The 20,147-nt window shown below is 30.7% G+C and overlaps 1 protein-coding gene across 14 annotated transcripts in view; it reads left to right on the top strand.

Moving 5' to 3' along the window:
* The window catches only part of LOC143248821 (bromodomain-containing protein 3-like), a 113,125-nt gene that overhangs the window by 11,681 nt on the left and 81,297 nt on the right, over positions 1-20,147 (top strand). For 5 of the 14 annotated variants that reach the window (XM_076497602.1, XM_076497600.1, XM_076497599.1 and 2 more), the window contains 5 exons: positions 4,122-4,269; positions 13,966-14,211; positions 15,238-15,384; positions 18,785-18,853; positions 20,059-20,143. In XM_076497602.1, the coding sequence (XP_076353717.1) occupies positions 4,231-4,269; positions 13,966-14,211; positions 15,238-15,384; positions 18,785-18,853; positions 20,059-20,143 (586 nt within the window). In that variant the 5' untranslated portion in view covers positions 4,122-4,230. The remainder of the gene's footprint in view (positions 1-4,121; positions 4,270-13,965; positions 14,212-15,237; positions 15,385-18,784; positions 18,854-20,058; positions 20,144-20,147) is intronic. The other 9 variants (XM_076497598.1, XM_076497596.1, XM_076497604.1 and 6 more) reach the window with 3 other exon arrangements.

Genomic DNA, 20,147 nt, shown 5'->3' with positions numbered 1-20,147 from the left:
TTGACAAATTATGCATATTTTACATGGATACATTAGCTATCTGGATTACTGGTATTGTACATAGGTAGAGAGTATTTTTAAGTTAGTGAAGTGGCAATACAGTAATGTTTTCACAAAGTGTCTGATCCATAAGATATAAAAAAGAGAGACTGAAATAAGTTACATGGATTGTTTTTTTTGCACAGATATTTTCTTATCACTTTTAAAGATGTAGATTTGTTGTTGTAATAGTAAGTCACTTGAGGTGAAGGTAACCATCAAAACAGTGCTTAAACAGTCTTATTCCTTCAAATAAATATAATTCTTCATCTGTAATTTTTTAAATTCTTAAGAAAAGTGAAAGTATATTTTAAATAAAGTAGACAATTTTCATGTGTTTAGTGCAAGCTTTTAACTTAGGTACTGTAGTTTTTATTAGTCACCACTTTTGTTAGTGTAGGCTAGTGGTGTTCCCATTAATCAACTTGATTTTTATTTGGTGAGATTTATATCTTTATCATTTGATCAGTCATATATTTTGCATTATTAAATATGCTTTTGGTATTTTCAAGCCATTTGGGTCTTTCTTTATACTTCTATTAAAGTACTCTGCCAAAACATCTATTAATAAATGAGCTTTATGATTGGCTGTTTATCTAAATTCTAAAAGATAACCAGTCAAAATGCATTACAAACAGTTATTAGTATAGCAACAATGGTAGATGACAATATGGATAAAAGATGATGAACATATTTTTCTTTAAACTGTTAAACCAACTGCTAATTTATTTTCTGAACTCCTAGTTAGTTTAAAGAGAAACTCTTAGAATATAAGTTTTTCATTATTCCAATTTATTTAAAATGTTTAATAATTTTGTGAATGTGTGTATGTTCTAATCAGTAGTCAATTACACAATTTATACTATTTAGTTTCAATTTAGTTATAAATAAATGTTTGTGTTAATTTTTATTATCAGTTTAAAGTGAACAATATTTATGTTCTAGTCACTAGCCAGTCAGACTACTTGAGAAATTTATGGTATTGAATTGGTTTATGAAAAGAAAATTACACTGTTTTGGGTTAGTTCCAAATAAATAACAAAAACCTCTAAGAATTTTTACCTTTTGGCCAGTGGTAAATATTTGCAAGTTACTCTAAAATTTAAATGAAGTGCCAGCAGTGCTAGCTATAGGGAAAGAAAGAAAGATGAAAAAAAAGGGTAAAGAAGGGAGTAATGAGTTATATGGTCTTATTGGAAAAATAGTAACTAATTGTTTAACATTTCCAGGAACATTGTGATTTAAACTTTTGTTTGTGTACTGTCAAATTTTCCATTACTTTTCTGATAGTAATTATATATTCTAATAATGAAGTGAAAAGAAATATATAATGATCTTAAATACTGTTTGAACAAACTTTTTATTTGCTATTTTAAACTTGGGTACTTCAGCTGAAAGGTGCATAAGAATGATGCACAGTGAGTTCCTGAAAAAGGTTACTGGCTGTTAGTCATGTAATGTTTTTTTTTTCTTAAATAATGTTGATCATTGTTTACAACTAATGCTAGTAATCATTGTGCATGAGATGTTAAGTGACATAAAATGTCAGTGACTGTTAGTGGTTACTGGCTAAACAGAAGAATATGCTGGTTTTTTCATCTAGCCACTACTGGTTCAGTTTAAATTTTTACAGAATATGGTTAACAAATAATTTTTAAAGACATTTGTTTCCTACAAAAATCATTTGTTCTTTAAGCAAATTTATTATTTTAAGTTTAACTGCTTTAGACATATTTCTAATCAGTTTTGATTCATGTTTTCTCGAGAATGTTACCATTTTGTTCTTCATTTCTTTGTGAAAGATAAGGCTTTTTCTTTACAGAAAACAAAATAGAATATGATGCGAAATGTAAATTTGTATGTATGTGTGTTTGTCCTAATGTTTCAATTTCTTATTTCATGAGATGCAATCCCTTGATAAACATATGAAACCATTACATGTTCCTTTATATTTTTTGCAAAAAAAACATCAGAATTAATTTTTTTCATTTATTATTAACTGCCTTTTGCAATATATGAACATTTTAAAAATTGAATTTTTTTGTACATAATGTTTTCTCAGCTCCTTTCACTACGAAGTCCTCCTTGTTGGATAGTACACATTTTAAAGATAGACAGCATAATATCCAAGTCAAATTGCTGAATGGTAAATTTTGTAAACCAGAATCATAAAAAATAGCTTGGATGTTGTTGAACCTAAGCAAAATTCAAATAAAAGATCATTATAATATGGTGAATAAGAATAAAAAAGCAAAGTGAAGACAGTGTTTGCATCCCCAGAATACATTATAAAGCAGTTTTCCCAGTTCTTAATATTCAGAGTTGTGCATTTATGTGTAAAAAGTGCATTAACGAGAACATAGAAGTTGTTTCAGCATCTGATTGTGTTTAGAGAAATATCTAAGTAGTTATTAAAAATGAATTTCAATAATTGTTTAAGATATTTGAATCATAGACATCTATTTAACTCAAGTAATTATAAACTAGGTTTGTCTTGTTTTAAAAATTGTGTACAAATTAGGAGCCTTAGAATGTAGCTGGATCTTAATTTTATTTCTTCATAGTAATCAAAATATTTATTAAGATTGTTTTAGATTCATGTTTCTTGCCTTTTGAAAATAAAATTAAAGAGGCCAACATTTGCAGGCAGATACAACATGTCTCCACCACACAATTCTATACATTTTACTGCTTTGAACATGCAAGAAGATATATTTGTATCAAATGCTGTGCAAGTTGGTTTATATCTACATGAATATTTCATGAAAACCCAAAGTTGCACTTGACTTGCTGAAGAAGTGAGCAAAAGACAAAAATTCCAAAATTGTTTACATTTCTGTTTGACCTGTAAAGAGTATCTTTATACCAAATTTCATGTAAGGTTGTTAAAATACAGCAGAGTAATTGGTAAAAGAAGCTAAAGTGATTTTTGTTGCATTTTTCACCTCCTGTTGTAATTAATATCATTGGGTAAATTTTCAATTTTTGTTTGTCAGTGTGTGTATGACCTGTAGAAAAATATCTATATCAGATTCCATGTAAATTGCTCAAAATATGTTTGAGTAATTGACCAAAAATTCCAGAATTTGCTTTTTTTGTGAGCTCTGATCTCCTGGAAAAGACTCAAAATGGACAAATCCATTTTTTTTGATATAGCAGTATATTGGGCACAGGAAAAAAATTTATATTGCCAGTGTTCATCTTGACCTTTTTTGGTTATATTATTTTTGACCCCATGAAGTCTTCACAAAGATCTCAATATTGGACCAATGTATAACTAATAGGTTTCAAGTAACAATGCTGAGTGATAAAGAAATGGCATTTAAATAAACAATGTTTGGAAGAAGAAGGAATAGTAGAAAAATAGTACATTTCTCTCTCTGGAGACATAAATATACAGTGATATAAAATATGTTAATTAACTGATATTTCCAACATAATTAATAGGCATGCTTGAAATTTAAATAAATAAATATAAATATATATATGTACAAGTATTGTATTTTAAAATGTTATACGCTTTTGGGATTAAAATTTGGTATCTGCCTGTTAGTTTTAGTGTTGATGACTAAAATGTTAAAAAGGAGTCAAAAATGAAATATTTAATATTGCGTTTTTTATGACTAAAATGTGTAATAGTTTTATCATATTAAACAAATACTATATTTTGTTATTGAGTGATGATCTCTTTTCATAATAATAAAGATGGGGTGAAAACAACCTTCTTATTAGATGATGTATGTACTGTGTGTTAAAGTACAGTTGTTAAAAAAGTCAGTCCAAAAATAATCCATTCTTTCTATATACATTTAAATAGCAGAATATCTTGATTATCTTTAATTTAGGAAATTTGCTTGAAACTTCAGTTGTTAACTTCATGTAACTTGTTAAGTGTTTTGTCTAAGTCGTCATTCTTATCTTTTAACAGTTCTTTCAGGTGTTAACTTCATGTAACTTGTTAAGTGTTTTGTCTAAGTCGTCATTCTTATCTTTTAACAGTTCTTTTTGATGCTTATCATTTTTGTAAAAACAAATAATAAACAATAGAAATTACATTATCTGCTTTTTCTTTTAATTTGTAGACTGACAAGAAGCTTGTGGAATGATTAAGTAATATTGCTTACAGACGTGGACATAAAATATTTTCTTTTAGAATTGGTATGAACTGAAATATTAGTATTTGTTCACAGAATGGGTGGCTCTCAAGGTGAAGGTGGGCACAATAATATGGTAAGTTGAAACTTTTTGTTTTTTCAGACCAAGTGATACTTTTGTTATTAATTATATGTAAAAAGGTTTTGAATCATATATTAATGATTATATACATTAAATCATGAGGCAAAATATTAAGAATGTTTTTTTGTACCTATAATATCAGCTGAAAATGAAATATTTTTAACAGACTTATTTTTTTCTACATGAAACTTACACAGTATGTGACATATGATATTTTTATGTAACTTAAAAAATGATCATCATAAATGTTCATATGTGATAAATGCAAAAACTATAATTTCACAACTCAATTATTTTAACTTTAAAGCAAAAAGTAACTGTTTTACAAATGAGCTCATAATTGACATAATGATTTGTAATGAAATGTAAGACATCTGAATATATTTTACACTTATATTGGTCTAAATTAAACATGCTACTAGAATACAGTTAAATTAAAAAATTGAATTTAATAGTCACTTTTTCTGAATGACATTTGTAATATTTCTGAATGTGATAAATTTATAAAAAAATCCATTAGGAAATTAAATAGTATTAGCTTTACTTCTAATTCTTTTTAATCTTAAGTGCACTGATGTGTTTTCAAAGAAAACTTTTAAAGAAAACAACATTAAAAATAAACATTCTGGAGTTGCTAAATAAACTTTGCTAACATTTTAATTGGTTCATTTTGTGACTTCAGGATGTTATTTTTAATGTTCTTTGTTTCTTAAAGTTTCTATTTGAAAATACATGAGTGCACTTAAGATTAAAAACAATTTGGAGAAAAGCTCATACTATTTGATTTCCTAACAGAGTTTTCAGTAAATTTATCACATTTAGAAATATTATAAATGTTATTCAGAAAAAAATGACTGTTAAAATAATGTTTTTCTGTATTCTTGTAGCATGTTTAATTTACACCAGTATAAGTATAAAATATATTCAGAAGTCTTACATTTCATTACATGAATTATGAACACATTTGTCGAACAGTTGCTTTGTATATGTCCACATTTTACATTGTAAGAAATGATTTGTAGAAACTAAAGCTTATTTGGTTAATAAGTCAGAAAAGATGACAAGATATTAAATATTTGCTGGTTTCTGAATGATTGGCATAAATCTGTTTTTAAAATGGGCAATATATCAGAAAAGAATAATTTCCAGTTTTAAATGAGATGAAGTTTATAACTTGTAGAGTAAGAAATACCTTAATCATGGCAGTTTAACCCTGATAGGAAAAGGTCCATCTTTTGAAAACACTCAGGTTACAGGTTTTTGTCTTGGCTGTGACAGTGCAGTTTAAAAACATTTGACTCTCACAGGTTAGATATATATAATACCACTAAAGTATTTTCACTGAAATTAGTCTAAAAGATGAATGAATCCAAAAGTTATGGTAATGTTACTAACACTTTACTGACCATTAAATGGTGGCTATCATCAATTGACACTACTTCCCTCAACAGTCCCCCTGAATAAGAGTTAAACTTTGTATATTATATTGAAAAGGCAGCTACTAGTACTTTATCAACCAGTTAATTTATTTCGCATGTCACATTTTGTAATATAACTTATAAACTGTTGGACTGCTGAGATCCATGTATGAATTTACATGCTCAGAGGAATACATTCTAAAGTAGTATTGCTTATTGTTCTTATTTCAGTGCTGATCTCTTAAGTTTAATGCTTAGTGAGGAACCTACTGCTGAAGTGAATAATTAATTCAAAAATGCACAAATAGAAACTTTTAAAGTAGTCAGATTCTTATTTTAATAATTACAATGCTTTGACTGGTACTTTTGGGTCATCAGGAGATTCAGATTAGATTCAAAAACCTGATGATGACTTGATAATGTGTCAAATCATAATTATTGAAATTGAAACTTGCTTACTGCAAAAGTTCATGATATTGTGTTTTTGAATTTATTATGCTGCAAGTTTCTAAAAAAATTATTATTTTGGGTTGTAACTTAGACCTTGTTTAACTGTATAGGCAAAACTTTTTTTCTTGTGGTTTCAAACAGTTTTTCAAAGAAATGGCTTTTTTAACTGTTTCAAAAGGTTTTTTAATATTGAAAACCAGCAAAAGTACCCATCTCCAGTGATGGGGAAAGTTTATGTTAACATATCAATTTAAATTATTTTATCGACTTTAAAAAGGCTAATTGTGCTGCATCAAGAGTCAAATCTCTGACCTGCTTATATTGTACACTAGGAAAAGTAATTTTTGAACGTTTCAGTCATGCTAAAAGCAGCTCAACTATAACATACCGTAAACCTAAACTTTAATTCTGTAACTTCCATTACATTTTGAAAAATGTTGATGCCAAATTTTATAATGTAAGCAGAATAATCTACAATAAATTGTTAGGAATTAATCACAGTATCACACATATTAGATTTCTGTGTTTTTTGTTAGTTATTCAAACTGTATGTTTTGTAGAAACAGTTTGGTTATGCTTCTTTCCCCTTTTTCCAACTATTGAAAATAAGTGAAAAGGAACAATTGGAGTCTTGAAGGGCCTCAAATGGGGTGAATGTATACCCAATTCAGTTTTACATATTAGGTCCTCTTCCATCCTACCTTCAAGTCTTATGGTGTGAACAAAATAGCGCATTATCTGGTTCAAATATATTTGTCCTAATATCCTTTTTGGTACAAGAAAGGAAGGAGCTCTGTGAAAGAAGTGTAACAGTAAGGTCTTCTTATTTTTTCTGTACACTTGTCTGGAAATAATATTTTTTTCTTAGATGAAAATTCATTCAAATACTGAAATTTGATTCACTTTATAAGCACCCACATAATGACTTAGTTGGCTTTATAAGTCCAATTATATTAGTTTTCGTCAACTATTACCGTGAAGTTGTCACTGTTGTTATTTAGATATTTAAAGATGGTTTTAAACAGATGATTTTTATGGCTGCCATTTTAATATGGTGACAGATAAATTTGTGATTGATCATTTGCAGTCTTCCTTTAAGCAGTTAGCCTTTGAAAGAATGAGGTGCTATTGAAGAGGACATACTATGTCAATTTTTAGGTTTTGATATTTTTTGTAAACTCTAGGAAGGAAATTGTTTTTTTTTTTTAATCAACTGTGTTCTCAATGTTTTCTCAGTAAATAATTATTATTTTTTAAACCTTTTGGCAACCATTTATTATTTTAAAATAGTTTACACACCTTTTTGTATTTTTTTTTTAAAGAGTTGACTGGATGATAATCTTTAAACGTCTCAGGTATACTTCAAAGAACTGCACACGACACTGTGCAAATATCTTTCTATCTTTTGTTTTGTAGGAATATTTTGCTACATAGAGAGTTACTTCTGAATCTTTTTATTGTTTTGCTCAATTGAAGATTTTGACTCTCCAGTAGTGGTCAGCTCTTTAAATATTTTATTTTTAAAGTTTTCATTATTGTGACATATGGAGTTTTCTGTGTTAACTAGAATTCTTGCAATCTGTGTGATGTAATTTATGTAAGATTCTTGACTTCTCTGTCTTGACCATATACAAAATGCTATGTTTGCATCTGATGAAATATTCCATTAATCTTTGGACTTTGCTAATGTTCATAATAATATGAACCTGTTTGTGGACAAATTGCATCTCCTAAGTAGCAGGTTATTTCTTTTTTATTTTATATTCATTATATTGAGCAACTGTCTGTGACATTGTTATTAATGTCTTTGCAGTTCTTTTCTGTAGCCAACTTCCAGTTTCTTGTTCTAGATTATCTGTTAATGCTTACAGGTTGGATTGTTTTGTCACTTCTTTGTCCTTTATTTGTTAGATATTGTTATAACCTATTGGTCTATGCATACATGATATCCTTGTCATTTTCACTTTGGTTAGTGACCTTCTTCCAAGATGAATTAAAGGGGTATTATCACAATTTTCAGTTAAAAGAGGCAGTTTTAATTTTTAAGATATTAATTGACATTTTCATAATATAAATATCTACATGTTAAAGTGAAATTCTAATTTAATACAATAGAATATGCTCAAAATTACATGGTTTTATTGACAGGTTTGGTTTCTTTTGAATTTTGTGCAAAGCTACATAATGGATATTTGCACTAGCCATTTCTAATTCAGCAGTGATGTTCCTGGAATGCTCTTTTACCAATAAATAGTGGGATTGATTGTAACATTATAACTCCTCCACAACTGAAGAGTTATCAGGGTTGGTGATAGAGGTTTGAACCTGTGATCATCAATTTATGAATCAAGTGCCTTAACAACTAGGCCATGCCAAGTCTTTTTTATGGACAGTTTATTGATAACTCAGTATATAAATATATATATATATATATATGTAGTATGTAAACATTTGAAATTATTTTGTAGTTTTACAAGATTGTTACAGTCCATGCTGCCACATTCATTCAGCTCTTTCTGATGGTGGCCCAGCATGGCCAGGTGGGTTAAGGCGTGCAACTCGTAATCTGAGGGTCGTGGGTTTGCATCCCCGTCACACCAAACATACTCGCCTTTTCAGCCGTGGGGGCATTATAATGTGACGGTCAATCCCACTATTTGTTGGTAAAAGAGTAGCCCAAGAGTTGGCGGTGGGTGGTGATGACTAGCTGCCTTCCCTCTAGTCTTACACTGCTAAATTAGGGACGGCTAGTGCAGATAGCCCTCAAGTAGCTTTGCGTGAAATTCAAAAACAAAACAACAAACTTTCTGATGATTGTGCCTTTTGACAATAACCATTTAGCGTAGTTTCCTTTGTCAAAGGCTTTGTTTTAAGGCTGTCGTATCTAAAGGGCATCAAATTTCATTGTATGCTTTTTACAGTCAACCAAGTATATAAAGACAGTGGTTTTCCAGTATCTGTTAGAGCAGTCCAGTTGCACATAAATCTGTAGCTACTGCCTCCAGTGGCTTGACTGGTGTGTCTTTGTGTGGAATAGAATGAACACCCACATAATTCTTAAGCTGCTTAGCCCTGTTGATATCGTTAGGTCAAAAGTAGTATGTCATAACCTTTTTACAAAGTTATATTCAAAATGTAGTTAATATGAGTTGTTACTACTGTTTCTTAGTTGGCATAACATCAAAATATAGTTTGTAGATGTTTTAATTTCATAATTTTAAAAGGAAGTACTTAAATTCTGGCCAAATGGTTAGGGCAATTGACTTACAATCTAAGGGTTGCAAGTTTGAATCGTGTCTTCAAATGTGCTTGATCCTCTTAGCTGGTCAGACATTATAATGTGAAGGTCAGCTAAAGAATAGGCCAATAGTTGGTTGTGGATGGTATTGACTAGTCACCTTTCCTTTTGTTTATCACTCCACATTTAGGGACAACTAGTACAGGTAGTTATTAAGTAGCTTTGCATGAAATTAAAAAACAAACAACTCAAAATTGCATGTTTTTTCCTTGTCTTACAAGGATTCTGGTTGTTCAACTAATTAGAAACAAATTTTGACAAGCTCATTATAAAATGTCAACCTCATTTTAATATGCTGTGATATTACTATATTTCTTCAATCCACATTGATAAGACCCTTCCATAGCTTTTGTTTTCTAAGAAATGACTGTAATTTTTAAGGTATTATTGGATATTTCATTATAATGGAGCTTGTGATTGATATGTGTACATCCAAAACTTGTATATCAGAAACTACTGCACTGATCATCACCAATTATAACTTGATAATGTTTTATAACTGGGCTGTATTTTAATAGCTAAGCAATAAATAAAGCAATTGAAGTTTCTAGAGAAATAATGTTTCAAATATAACCAATAAAATAATGAAAAATGAGCAAATTGGAAGTATAAAAAAAACTTAAAAATAATTTGTTTTTCTTTAGCAAAAATCTAAAGAGTGTTGCAACAGAAAAGCAAGGCACTCTCATTGATAACTGTGTCTACAAAGAAATTCTTCAGTGAAATCTATTGTGTGATGCAATGCTGTGATGATAGCTCATTTTTGAACTAAAATGTCAATAAAAATCTTTTTCTCATAGATGAATATTATTGAATGTCAAGAATGTTGTAGAATTGTCAGTCAATTCCAGAAAAGGCCACAGGTTCAATAGTCTTCTGAGGAACTAGTAGTTATACTTGCCTTCTGGGCAAGTATTTCTGTCAGTGTTTATAATCAAGAGAAAGAATAAATTCTGCATTACTCTTTGATGGTGGAAGTTGTCATCCCTGCTTATGTGTGTGTGTTTGTCAACAGGATTTCATGAATATGGCTGAATGGATTTGGACAAAAGCTGGTATACATTTGGACTATGACCTAACTTAAAAATAATTAACATTGAAGGTCAAGGTCATAGCAGGGTCATACAAACTTAAGAACAAATGAGGATGGTTTTTTATACTATTTATGTTCCTTAACTCAGTCAAAAATGGTTGGATTTTGATTAAACTTGGTGGACACATCTAGATTATTATTCATCATTATCTTGCCAAAAATGGTTCATGTGCATTATTAATGACAAACATACAGGCAAATGTTCATGGTTTTCGAGGGTCAAGTATGATCAACACTTGAATGGTGGAGGTATGTGCTCTACTGATTGCTCCTCCAGTTTTGTTTTGTTTTTTTTTGTTTTTTAGCTGTAAGAGCCAGTAGTACTCAATAAAAGCTCTACTTGTGTTGAGTAAATTATTGTTCTGCAAAGAAATATAACTTTTTTAAACCTATTTAAAGATTACTTAGAAAACCATAGAAATTGTATAGTGAGGGTTGTATTTTTTTTGTTTTAAAATTCATATATGAAAGCTACATTAATTATTTTTAGATGACCAACATAGTGAGAAAAATATAAGCTTATTAAAGTATGCTCTTGTGCGCAAAATGCCTAAAGGTAACAAACCTCAATGAAGAAAGTTTTTGGGCCTTTGGATGTCTTGCATCGAGATAACCATACCACATAGTGTTGCATTATTGCAATCTGATCATTCATTTGCACCAATAAAGTACATCTGTAAAGTCATAAAATTAAATAAAAATAAGTGTAAAAGTCTAGTAGCTTATACTGTTAAATAAGTGTAATTGTCTGTTAGTGTGTAGTCATTCTAGAAGGAAGAACAATTTCTCTACAGTGAGAGTAGAGAAGGGACAAAAGTATACAATATTACCCAAAAACAAAACCAAACTTGGTATTCATTTTGGAGACTCTGCTTGTTATTCAAGTGAAATATGAATACTGTTGACTGAAAAGCTTATGAATATTATGTATTGAAGTAGGCTGCTTACATGTCCTTTCCCAAAATGTTAAGTTCTCAGTGACATCACATTACTTATAAAATGCATCTTAGGGAAGCAACTCCAAAAGGTAAGCAAGTGAGCAGTTAGTGACCATTGTTAGCAAATATTTACTTTATTTCACACAATTTTTATGATACATGTACTAATTTCAGTGTTAGTGACATGAAACAATGTATTCAATATGTGTCTACTTAGTTGAGGCATCTTACTACTTTTCATTGGCTATAAATAAATATCACATTAAATATGAATGAGAAAAAACATCAATTAATAAAAATTAAAAATACCCTTCTCCCTTTTAGGTTACTCTCATTCCAACATTTTATCTTGCATAGCTATTCTTCATATAAGGATATCAACAGGTGTCACTGCTACTTCTGGTTCTTTTTTGCACTTTGTCATCCTTAAAGCTAACACACTTTCCAGTCCCATTTAACCCTTGTAATAATGTGTATGATAGTAGTAGTATCCTGAATGAGTTGCTTTCCTTTAAAGAGCTAGTTAAACACTAATGATCATAACATTTTTATTGTGCTGATTTAATATAAAAATACCTGAAACCTATGCAAAAACAGTTTAGTGGAGGAAAAGGGATGGATTTTGTTTAGCTCAAATAAAATAAGTTGTTATCCTTAATATTGCATCACTGTATTCTTGTGCTGTAAAACTGAATTTGCATTGAGTTTGGATCCTAATTCACCTCTCAATCATTGAATTAAACTAAACAAATTGTGATGCAGTGATTTAGGAGTAAGCTGAATGTAAGTTTTAGTTTTACAACTGGTTAATATAATGATACAGTATGAGTACTGTTGTTATTTGAAACTGAACAAAAAATGGTGTTCATTACCTAAAAAACTTTTCAGTTGTGAAAATCCTGGTTTTGGAAGGCTTTACAACAATGGTGCCAAATATACTTGGGCGTGTTATGAGTATACTACTCACAACTCTTACAGTGTTCGTTGTGATCTTGTGAACTGGTTAAAAGTTTGATTTATACCTTTTGTTTTCTTTACAGTTTGGAATTTGAAAAGGGAAATATTTGTCATACTCTGACAGTATTTCAATCAGCATTGTATTTTCAGTTGCATTAATATGTTTCCAATATTGTAGTATGATCTCTTGGATTCTAAATTGCATGTTACTGTTACCAAGTGGTATAGCATATTTGTGTATTTATTTTCTACAACTTTAACCTGTTCGGTGCCGTAGATGAGATAACTTGTCCAAACTGATCAGTAAAACATTGCCAAGGATGAGTTAATTTGTTCTCAATAATACCTAACTTCAGCACTAGATGTCAGCACCATAGATTCATTTGACCTACTTACAAATTGTTTCACTTTCAATCCAAAATGGTGTCACGAAAAAAGTTACAAAATGAAGAAGCATTAGAGTTGTATTGTAACAGCTGAAACACTTGGTAGTCAACAGGTTAAAAAGAAATCAGTTCATAATATTTTGGCATCTTTCACATATACTAATTGCCCCTACTAATCCATGTAGTATGAATTTACATTCACTGAACTTCATTTCAATGCTGGGGGCTTCTGGTGGAGTTGTGTATTTTGTAGTATTTTTAAATTTAACAAACACATGAAGGTCTTAGAAAAAGTTCAGTGAGTAACCTTATATTAGAAACATTGATTGTACAGTTGCACCGTTTGTATGATATATATTCAAAGAAATGTAGGGCTTAAAAGTAGCAGTGGCTGTGTAGGGAAAGATCCAGTAGGTCCTAATGTTTAGCCATTTTTTTTTCTTTTCATCAGCTGATGCGTCCAGGCATAGTTACAAATATTCTGATGTAGTAAACGATGGTATACATTATTTTTTTAAAACTGGTTATGAAAACAACATTCATATGAAAGTCATCACTATTGTTAAACATTTGCTCTAGCTTGTTGGACATTATTCTTATGCATTTTTCAGTTCCCAAAGTTTAATATATCAAGTAGAAACAATGCATCCAAATGGTAGGATATATAATTATTACAGACAATCTCAAGTTTGATAGCAGGGTAAGGATCAAACAATGTGAAGTCAAAAATATAATTCCTCCTTGATATTTGCATTTGCTGACTAATTCAGAACATACAGCATAAGTACTGTTTGCTCTTTCTTTTATCAGTAGGAGTCAGATATGAGAAACTTAAATTAACTGGCAAACATTGCCAGTTCCCAAAGAAGCTAGTTTCCAGTCATGTACATAAAATTATTAAATCTACATGAGTAACTACTGAAGCAAGAAAAACTGATGGTGTGGGAGTAACAAATTTTACTCTCTAAAGCGTATGAAAAAAATTGAGCAAAATTGTAATGTCACAAGGAAGTGAATTGTACCACATGGTGGCATTGCTCCTTTTATTTTTTATAGATGTACTACAGACATTTACTGGACAGAAACTGACAGCTTACTTCAGTACTTAAGTTTTGTGTATTTTCCCTTTTCAAATTCTGTATCAATTTAGGTTGCCTTTCCTGCTCTCTCATATCAGAATGACGTGAATGACAATGCAGCAGTCAAAGACTCAGATGCCATTCAAAGGCCCGTAAATGGAATTGTGCAACCTCCTTTTGTACCATCTCCAGATAAGCCTCACCGAAACACCAATCAGTTGCAATTTCTTTTGAAAGTTGTAATGAAGGCAGTGTGGAAACACCAGTTTGCTTGGCCATTTCGTGAACCTGTTGATACAATCAGACTCAAGCTACCTGTAAGTGTGTAATAATGATCTGTCAGTTTTTGACAGTATAACCAAGAAAGACTTATGTCTACCCTATGAGATTATTAATTATGTGTTAATTTCTCAGTTTTTAACTTAATATTCACTGAATGAACATTGTATGAAGTTACCATAATTACTTTGGTTTCAGCTATTATTTGTTAATATTGTTTAGTTGATATATAAAAATTAGTTTCATGAACTCATATCGAACTGATACAGGTAACTTGTTTCATAAATGTAAATTTATTTTTTTTCATTGAAGTTTAAAATACCCTCTATTTAAATGGTATTTATAAAGTGATGACCACATTTTTATAATCTAATATAACAGATAAATGTATACACAAGAATAAAGATATATTTTCACGTTACAGACCATTCTGTAGCAACATAATGTCTTTTCTGTGTGTAGCAAAAATGTTTAACTATTGGATTTCTTGTGAATTCATTTATATTTTTTGAGAGAAAGAGGAATTATACATTTTGGCATATTTTTTTGTTTGTTATTGGCAGGAACTTAGTTTATATACACTAACTTTTACTGATCTCATGTTTATAGCTAATAGTTATTTTAATAACTATTTTTCCTTTTCAATTCTCTGTTACAGTTTATTTCACTTGATTATGCTAAAATAAAGAAAATTATTCTCATTTCAGTGTGTATAGATTAGGCTGCTGTGCTGAAAGATTAGAAAATAATTCTTCAGAGAAGGGGTTTATAAACTTTCCTGTATCATGACACATCTCAGTAGCCTGACAATTTTATGTAATCCATGCTTAGTTGTGTGAAGAGAGCAGAAAATGTTCTAATGTATTTCAGCAAAGTTTATTAATATTTTTATAATATTGAATTAAAATATGCTTGTTTTATCATGTCTGGTTCCAAAACCCACTACTTTAGAGAATAACTTTACTGATAGAATTAATCTGGATTTTAAAAGACAAACAAACACATTTTGTTGGGAAAGAATCTGTCTTAAATACTTCTTGTTTATTTTGTTTCTTGTGTTGTAGGACTATCACAATATTATACACAATCCTATGGATCTAGGAACAATCAAGAAAAGGCTTGAAAGTTGTTGGTATAACTCTGCAAGTGAATGTGTAGATGATTTCAAAACAATGTTTACAAATTGCTATGTGTACAATAAGCCTGGTGAGGTAAGAGTTCTTAGATTGGAGTATTTTTCATCTAAATGAATAACATGAAATAAGAAATAACTACTTGCAACCAAAATATTATTTCTGCTAACTAAATGTATTATGTTTTTTAATGTCAGCTTGCCAGTACTGTTTAAAAATATTCTTATATTCAATTATAGAATGGGATTTATAAAACTTTTAATTTTTTAAATATGTTATTTAGTTTTAATTATTCAGTACTTCTTGTCTTTCTTTCCAAATATTTTTTCTTGTAAATTAAAGGATCTGAAAGGCATACTTGCCAAACACAGGTGTTTTTTATATTTTATCTATTATTACTGCTGATAGTGGTTTTGTTAATCTTGCATTTGGTAAGGTCTTAATGAAGCTTTTATTATGTCTAGTAATTGTTGTATCAAACAACTGTTTGTGACATTTAAATGTGTGTATTATGAAAGTAAATCTCAGATAGTGTGTGTTATTACATATTTACTAGTATATGCTTTTGAGTTTGTATTAGGCTTACTGTGACACTAGGTCATTAATGAATTACTTCCTATATTGTAACAGTAGTGCAAATTTTTTACATGTACTAAACTAATGTCACAGTGAGCCCAAAGATTTTTGAGAGATGGCTTGATTACTCTAGATATATTTTAATATTTTTTTAAAATTTGTACATGTGTATGTAATTTTAATTATTATGATATATTATAATTCAGCTCAGTCTATATCAAGCTATAACCAGTGCTAGTTTATCCTGGTTTCAGCATATCTATAATGTAAGATTTCTGTTTACCAACATGTATTTTTACGAACTTCGATATGACTTTAAATAGCTGCTGTGATTAATTCCTAACTCATTTGAGTTGTTCATGGAATTTGTCTCTTTTAAATTTATTTGCATTCAGTTAGTTAGGCACATATAAATTCAGTTAAAAACTATATTAAAATTTGTTGTTGTTTCAACTGCTATTGTTAATTTAATACAATTACAGTACATATGTTATTGTTGAATTGTTTGCCTGCTCTACAGTTTTTGCATTCTCTCTATTGCCCTGTAGTATTTTGATATTTATTACAAATATTTCTCTGATTCTAAAAAGCAAGATGGTTTACCTTTTCTCTTTTACTCTTGTTTTAGTTATTTTTACATTATGTTAAGAATTAAGTAACCTAGAATAATTCAGTATTATTTATAATTTAACCCATTTCTTGTAATGATTATATGGTTATAAGAAGTACAAATTCTTTATGCTTTTATTTTTTGAATGTCTTTTGTGTTTTTGTTGGATGGGATGAAATTTTTTGTCGATATGTTAAGGAAATTGATCAGTAGCTTTGATTAGTTCTGAGGGCTTGTAATAGGTGGTACCAGGCAAGGTTCTGTTCTTTCAGTTTACCTCCTCTGAGATTTAAATACCCACCCACACATTTATCGTGCGTGGCAACCCATGAAGGGGAGAAGATGATCCTGGTGGTTGAGGGTTCCAACCCTAACACACCACTTTGGCCTTGAATTCCTGTAGACGAGTGGCCTTGGGGTGGCCCCCCTTGGGTCAATTGGCTGGTCCACTCGGGTTAGGGTCAACCAAGTACCAGTGTTGGATGTTCTCAACAGGTGTTGTGGACACTATATCTGATGCTGGTGTTTGAGTATAATGCTTACAAAACCCTGGCATTACTGCAGTGTCCTTGTTTGACATTGTAGTGCATCCCCTTGTAGGGCTTCATGGTGGGTTGGGTCAGTGGGCACAGAAATTTCCCTTTCTTTATTATGGATACTCCAATTAAAAATTTTAATAAAATAGTGAGAAAACAGTCTAGAGGTAAACAACCACGTCTTGAAGATTCTTAGCAGCAATCCTTACCATCCATACCACCTGTTGTACCTCATTTTCTTATATTGCACTCACTTTCAGACAAACCTTTAGGGCAAATGTCTTCCTTTTTCATTCAGAATGGACTAGAGGGACTTGCTGGCCCTCCAAAGTCAGCAAAAAAGCTTCGATCTGGTGACATATTGGTGGAAACATCCACATCTCAACAGAGTGAACTCCTGTTGCATTCAAAGGCTATTGGGGATATACCTATAGAGGTTACACCTCATGCTACTTTGAATTCATCATGAGGAGTTATTGTTGAGAGGGATTTGAAGAACATCCCAGACTTGGAGATTCTCGCTTGTTTCTCCACCCAAGGAGTTTCTGCAGTGAGGCGTATCTCCACTCGCAAAGATGGAATTATGGTGCCGACCAGTGTCCTCATTCTGACATTTACGTCACCATGTTTGCCTGCCACCATCAAGGCAGGTTATCTTAATTGCAGAGTACGGCCATACATTCCAAACTTTCTCCAGTGTTTCCAGTGTCGTCAACGGTTCAGTCACTCAAAGACGTTGTGTCATGGTTCCTTGACGTGCACTTGTTGCAGTGGCAAGGACGATGATGCCTATGAGTGTGAAATGGACCCTCATTGCATCAATTGCAATGGCTCTCACCTGTTCTACTTTCGTTCTTGCCCTAAATGGTTGGAAGAAAAAGAGGTGCTGCGTTTGAAAACATTTCATAACATTACCTGTCCCAAGGATCGAAAATTGTTGTCCACCACCTTATGGCTGTCTTGCTCCCATAAGGATTGGAAAGAGGATGTTGTTTTAACTAGACTACACATTGGTCACAGCTTTTTAACTCATTGTTTTCTTTCATTTGGAACTGATGCACCAGTGTGTAGTTTGTGTAACACTCAGATCACAATAAGCCACATTTTACTTTCTTGTCATCGTTATGATTCCCAATGATGGCACCATTTTAAGCATGTTCTGTCCCAAGGTTTGTCCATAACGTTAGACTATTATTGGTGATGGTGACACTGTCCACCTTGGTAATGTTTTTTAGTTTTTAAAGGCCATTAATCTTTTTAATGCCATTTAAGTTTTTTAATGTGTACTTTACACCTTTTTAATGTTGCGCCCTTTTAAAAATCACAGTGCATCTAGTTCAATTTGAAATTAGAAACTGACCATAACATTAAGTAATTCAAAACCGGGACTGGAAATGCCAACTTCAGGTGACTGACTGTGGCTTTAGTACTTACCTATTAGTCTTCCTGGCGAGTTATGATTATTACAGTCATGCTACAGAATGTTCTTTACAACTTGAATTACTGTAGTTTTTCTCTTGACATTGTAGATCAGATGTAAACATTGGTTTTATGCTATTTATTTATTTTTTAACTTTGTTTTGTTTTACCTTAATTTCCTTTTATGAATTTTACTGAATTTACTTTCACCTTTTTTACTGGACGTTTGGTGCAGATAGCCGAGCTGCTTTGTACCATAAAACACTAAATCAACTAACCAACTATTTCTTCCAGTTGGCATGCAATTAAAGAAATTGTATTTGGTGTTTTTTTGCAGGATGTTGTACTTATGGCTGAAGCATTGGAAAAGCTTTTTCTCACAAAGTTAGCAGAAATGCCCCAAGAGGTAAGTGTAAGTTTATATAAAAATGGCATAAACTTTAAATTACAAATGAGTTATAGCAACACTTGTATCATGTTAGGAATTCTGCATCAGTGAGAACTTAACCCTGTAATTGTTGGAATGTAACCCTTGCTCTACCAGGTGTCACTGATTTATTTCCAGTTGTTTTAAATTATTGAATCAATATTTTCAAAGGTAATCATCATTAATAATTGTTCAGACCTATGATGTGAGATTAATAAGAGGATGGCACTGCAGGGCTGTAGTAATCAAACCACTGACATAGAGGGAAAATGATTGAAAAAAGAAGGTACAGGACATTTATATTCTCAAAAAAGAAAGTTTCTTTGAAAAATAAATTTATACTTTGAAATAATGAGAAAAAAATGTTTACATGTACTTTGTTAAGTGAGAAATTGTCAGATCTGTACAGAAAGGAGAGTTAAACATGTTTTTATTTTTCTTTGTCAAATATTATCTAATTCTGAAATACACTTGAGTAAAAAAAATACTGAACGAGAATCAGAGTTATATTTTTTACTTTACTTTCATTTTTGATATTTGATGTGGGAAGAAGTTTGTACTGAAAACATGTAAGGTGTGCACTGTTTGGGAAGGGTTAGATAATAAATGTTTTTGATGATGACATTGTTGGTATGAATCAATGTTACTACTGTTATATATGTATAACTGGACCAAAAAGCTACTTTGAAACTGAACAAATGAAAACAGCATTTGCAAATAAAGGCATGACTTCCTACATAAAATTAAATATTGTTTTAAGAATTGAATGTTAACTACCTTTACAAGTTTTCCACATTGTGAAATATTTCAAGCATCTTGTTTTTCTGTATATTTCAGATGATCAAAAATGCAAATCAGTTTAAGAAGTAGAATGTGGTCATAGTCACTTTGATTAGATTGTATTTATATGCATGTTTTTAAGTCCATAAGATTTATGTTAAGCAAACGATTTATATGGAAATCATAAAATAATAGATTTGCCTGGTTAGTGCAGCCCTTAAAACAAAACCAGGAGTTTATTATTTACTATCTCACATAGGTGTTATATAACTTAGAATGTTTCAGTTTTATATACATACAGCATAAAGTAACAAAGGGTGTAATATCTTTATATAATAATAGGATTTTATTTTTTATTATTATATTTGTGGTAAAACTTTCTTTTGAATTAATTTTGTGAATAGGAAACTGAAATTTCTTTACCTGCCAGTAAGGGTTTTGGTGTTAGAGGAAAGGTGAAAAAAGGAAATCGTGGCCCAAGAGGAAAAGGTAT

Source organism: Tachypleus tridentatus, chromosome 4 (genome assembly GCF_004210375.1).
Source record: "Tachypleus tridentatus isolate NWPU-2018 chromosome 4, ASM421037v1, whole genome shotgun sequence".
Classification (NCBI taxonomy): domain Eukaryota; kingdom Metazoa; phylum Arthropoda; class Merostomata; order Xiphosura; family Limulidae; genus Tachypleus; species Tachypleus tridentatus.
This window is presented reverse-complemented; position numbering and strand designations above follow the sequence as displayed.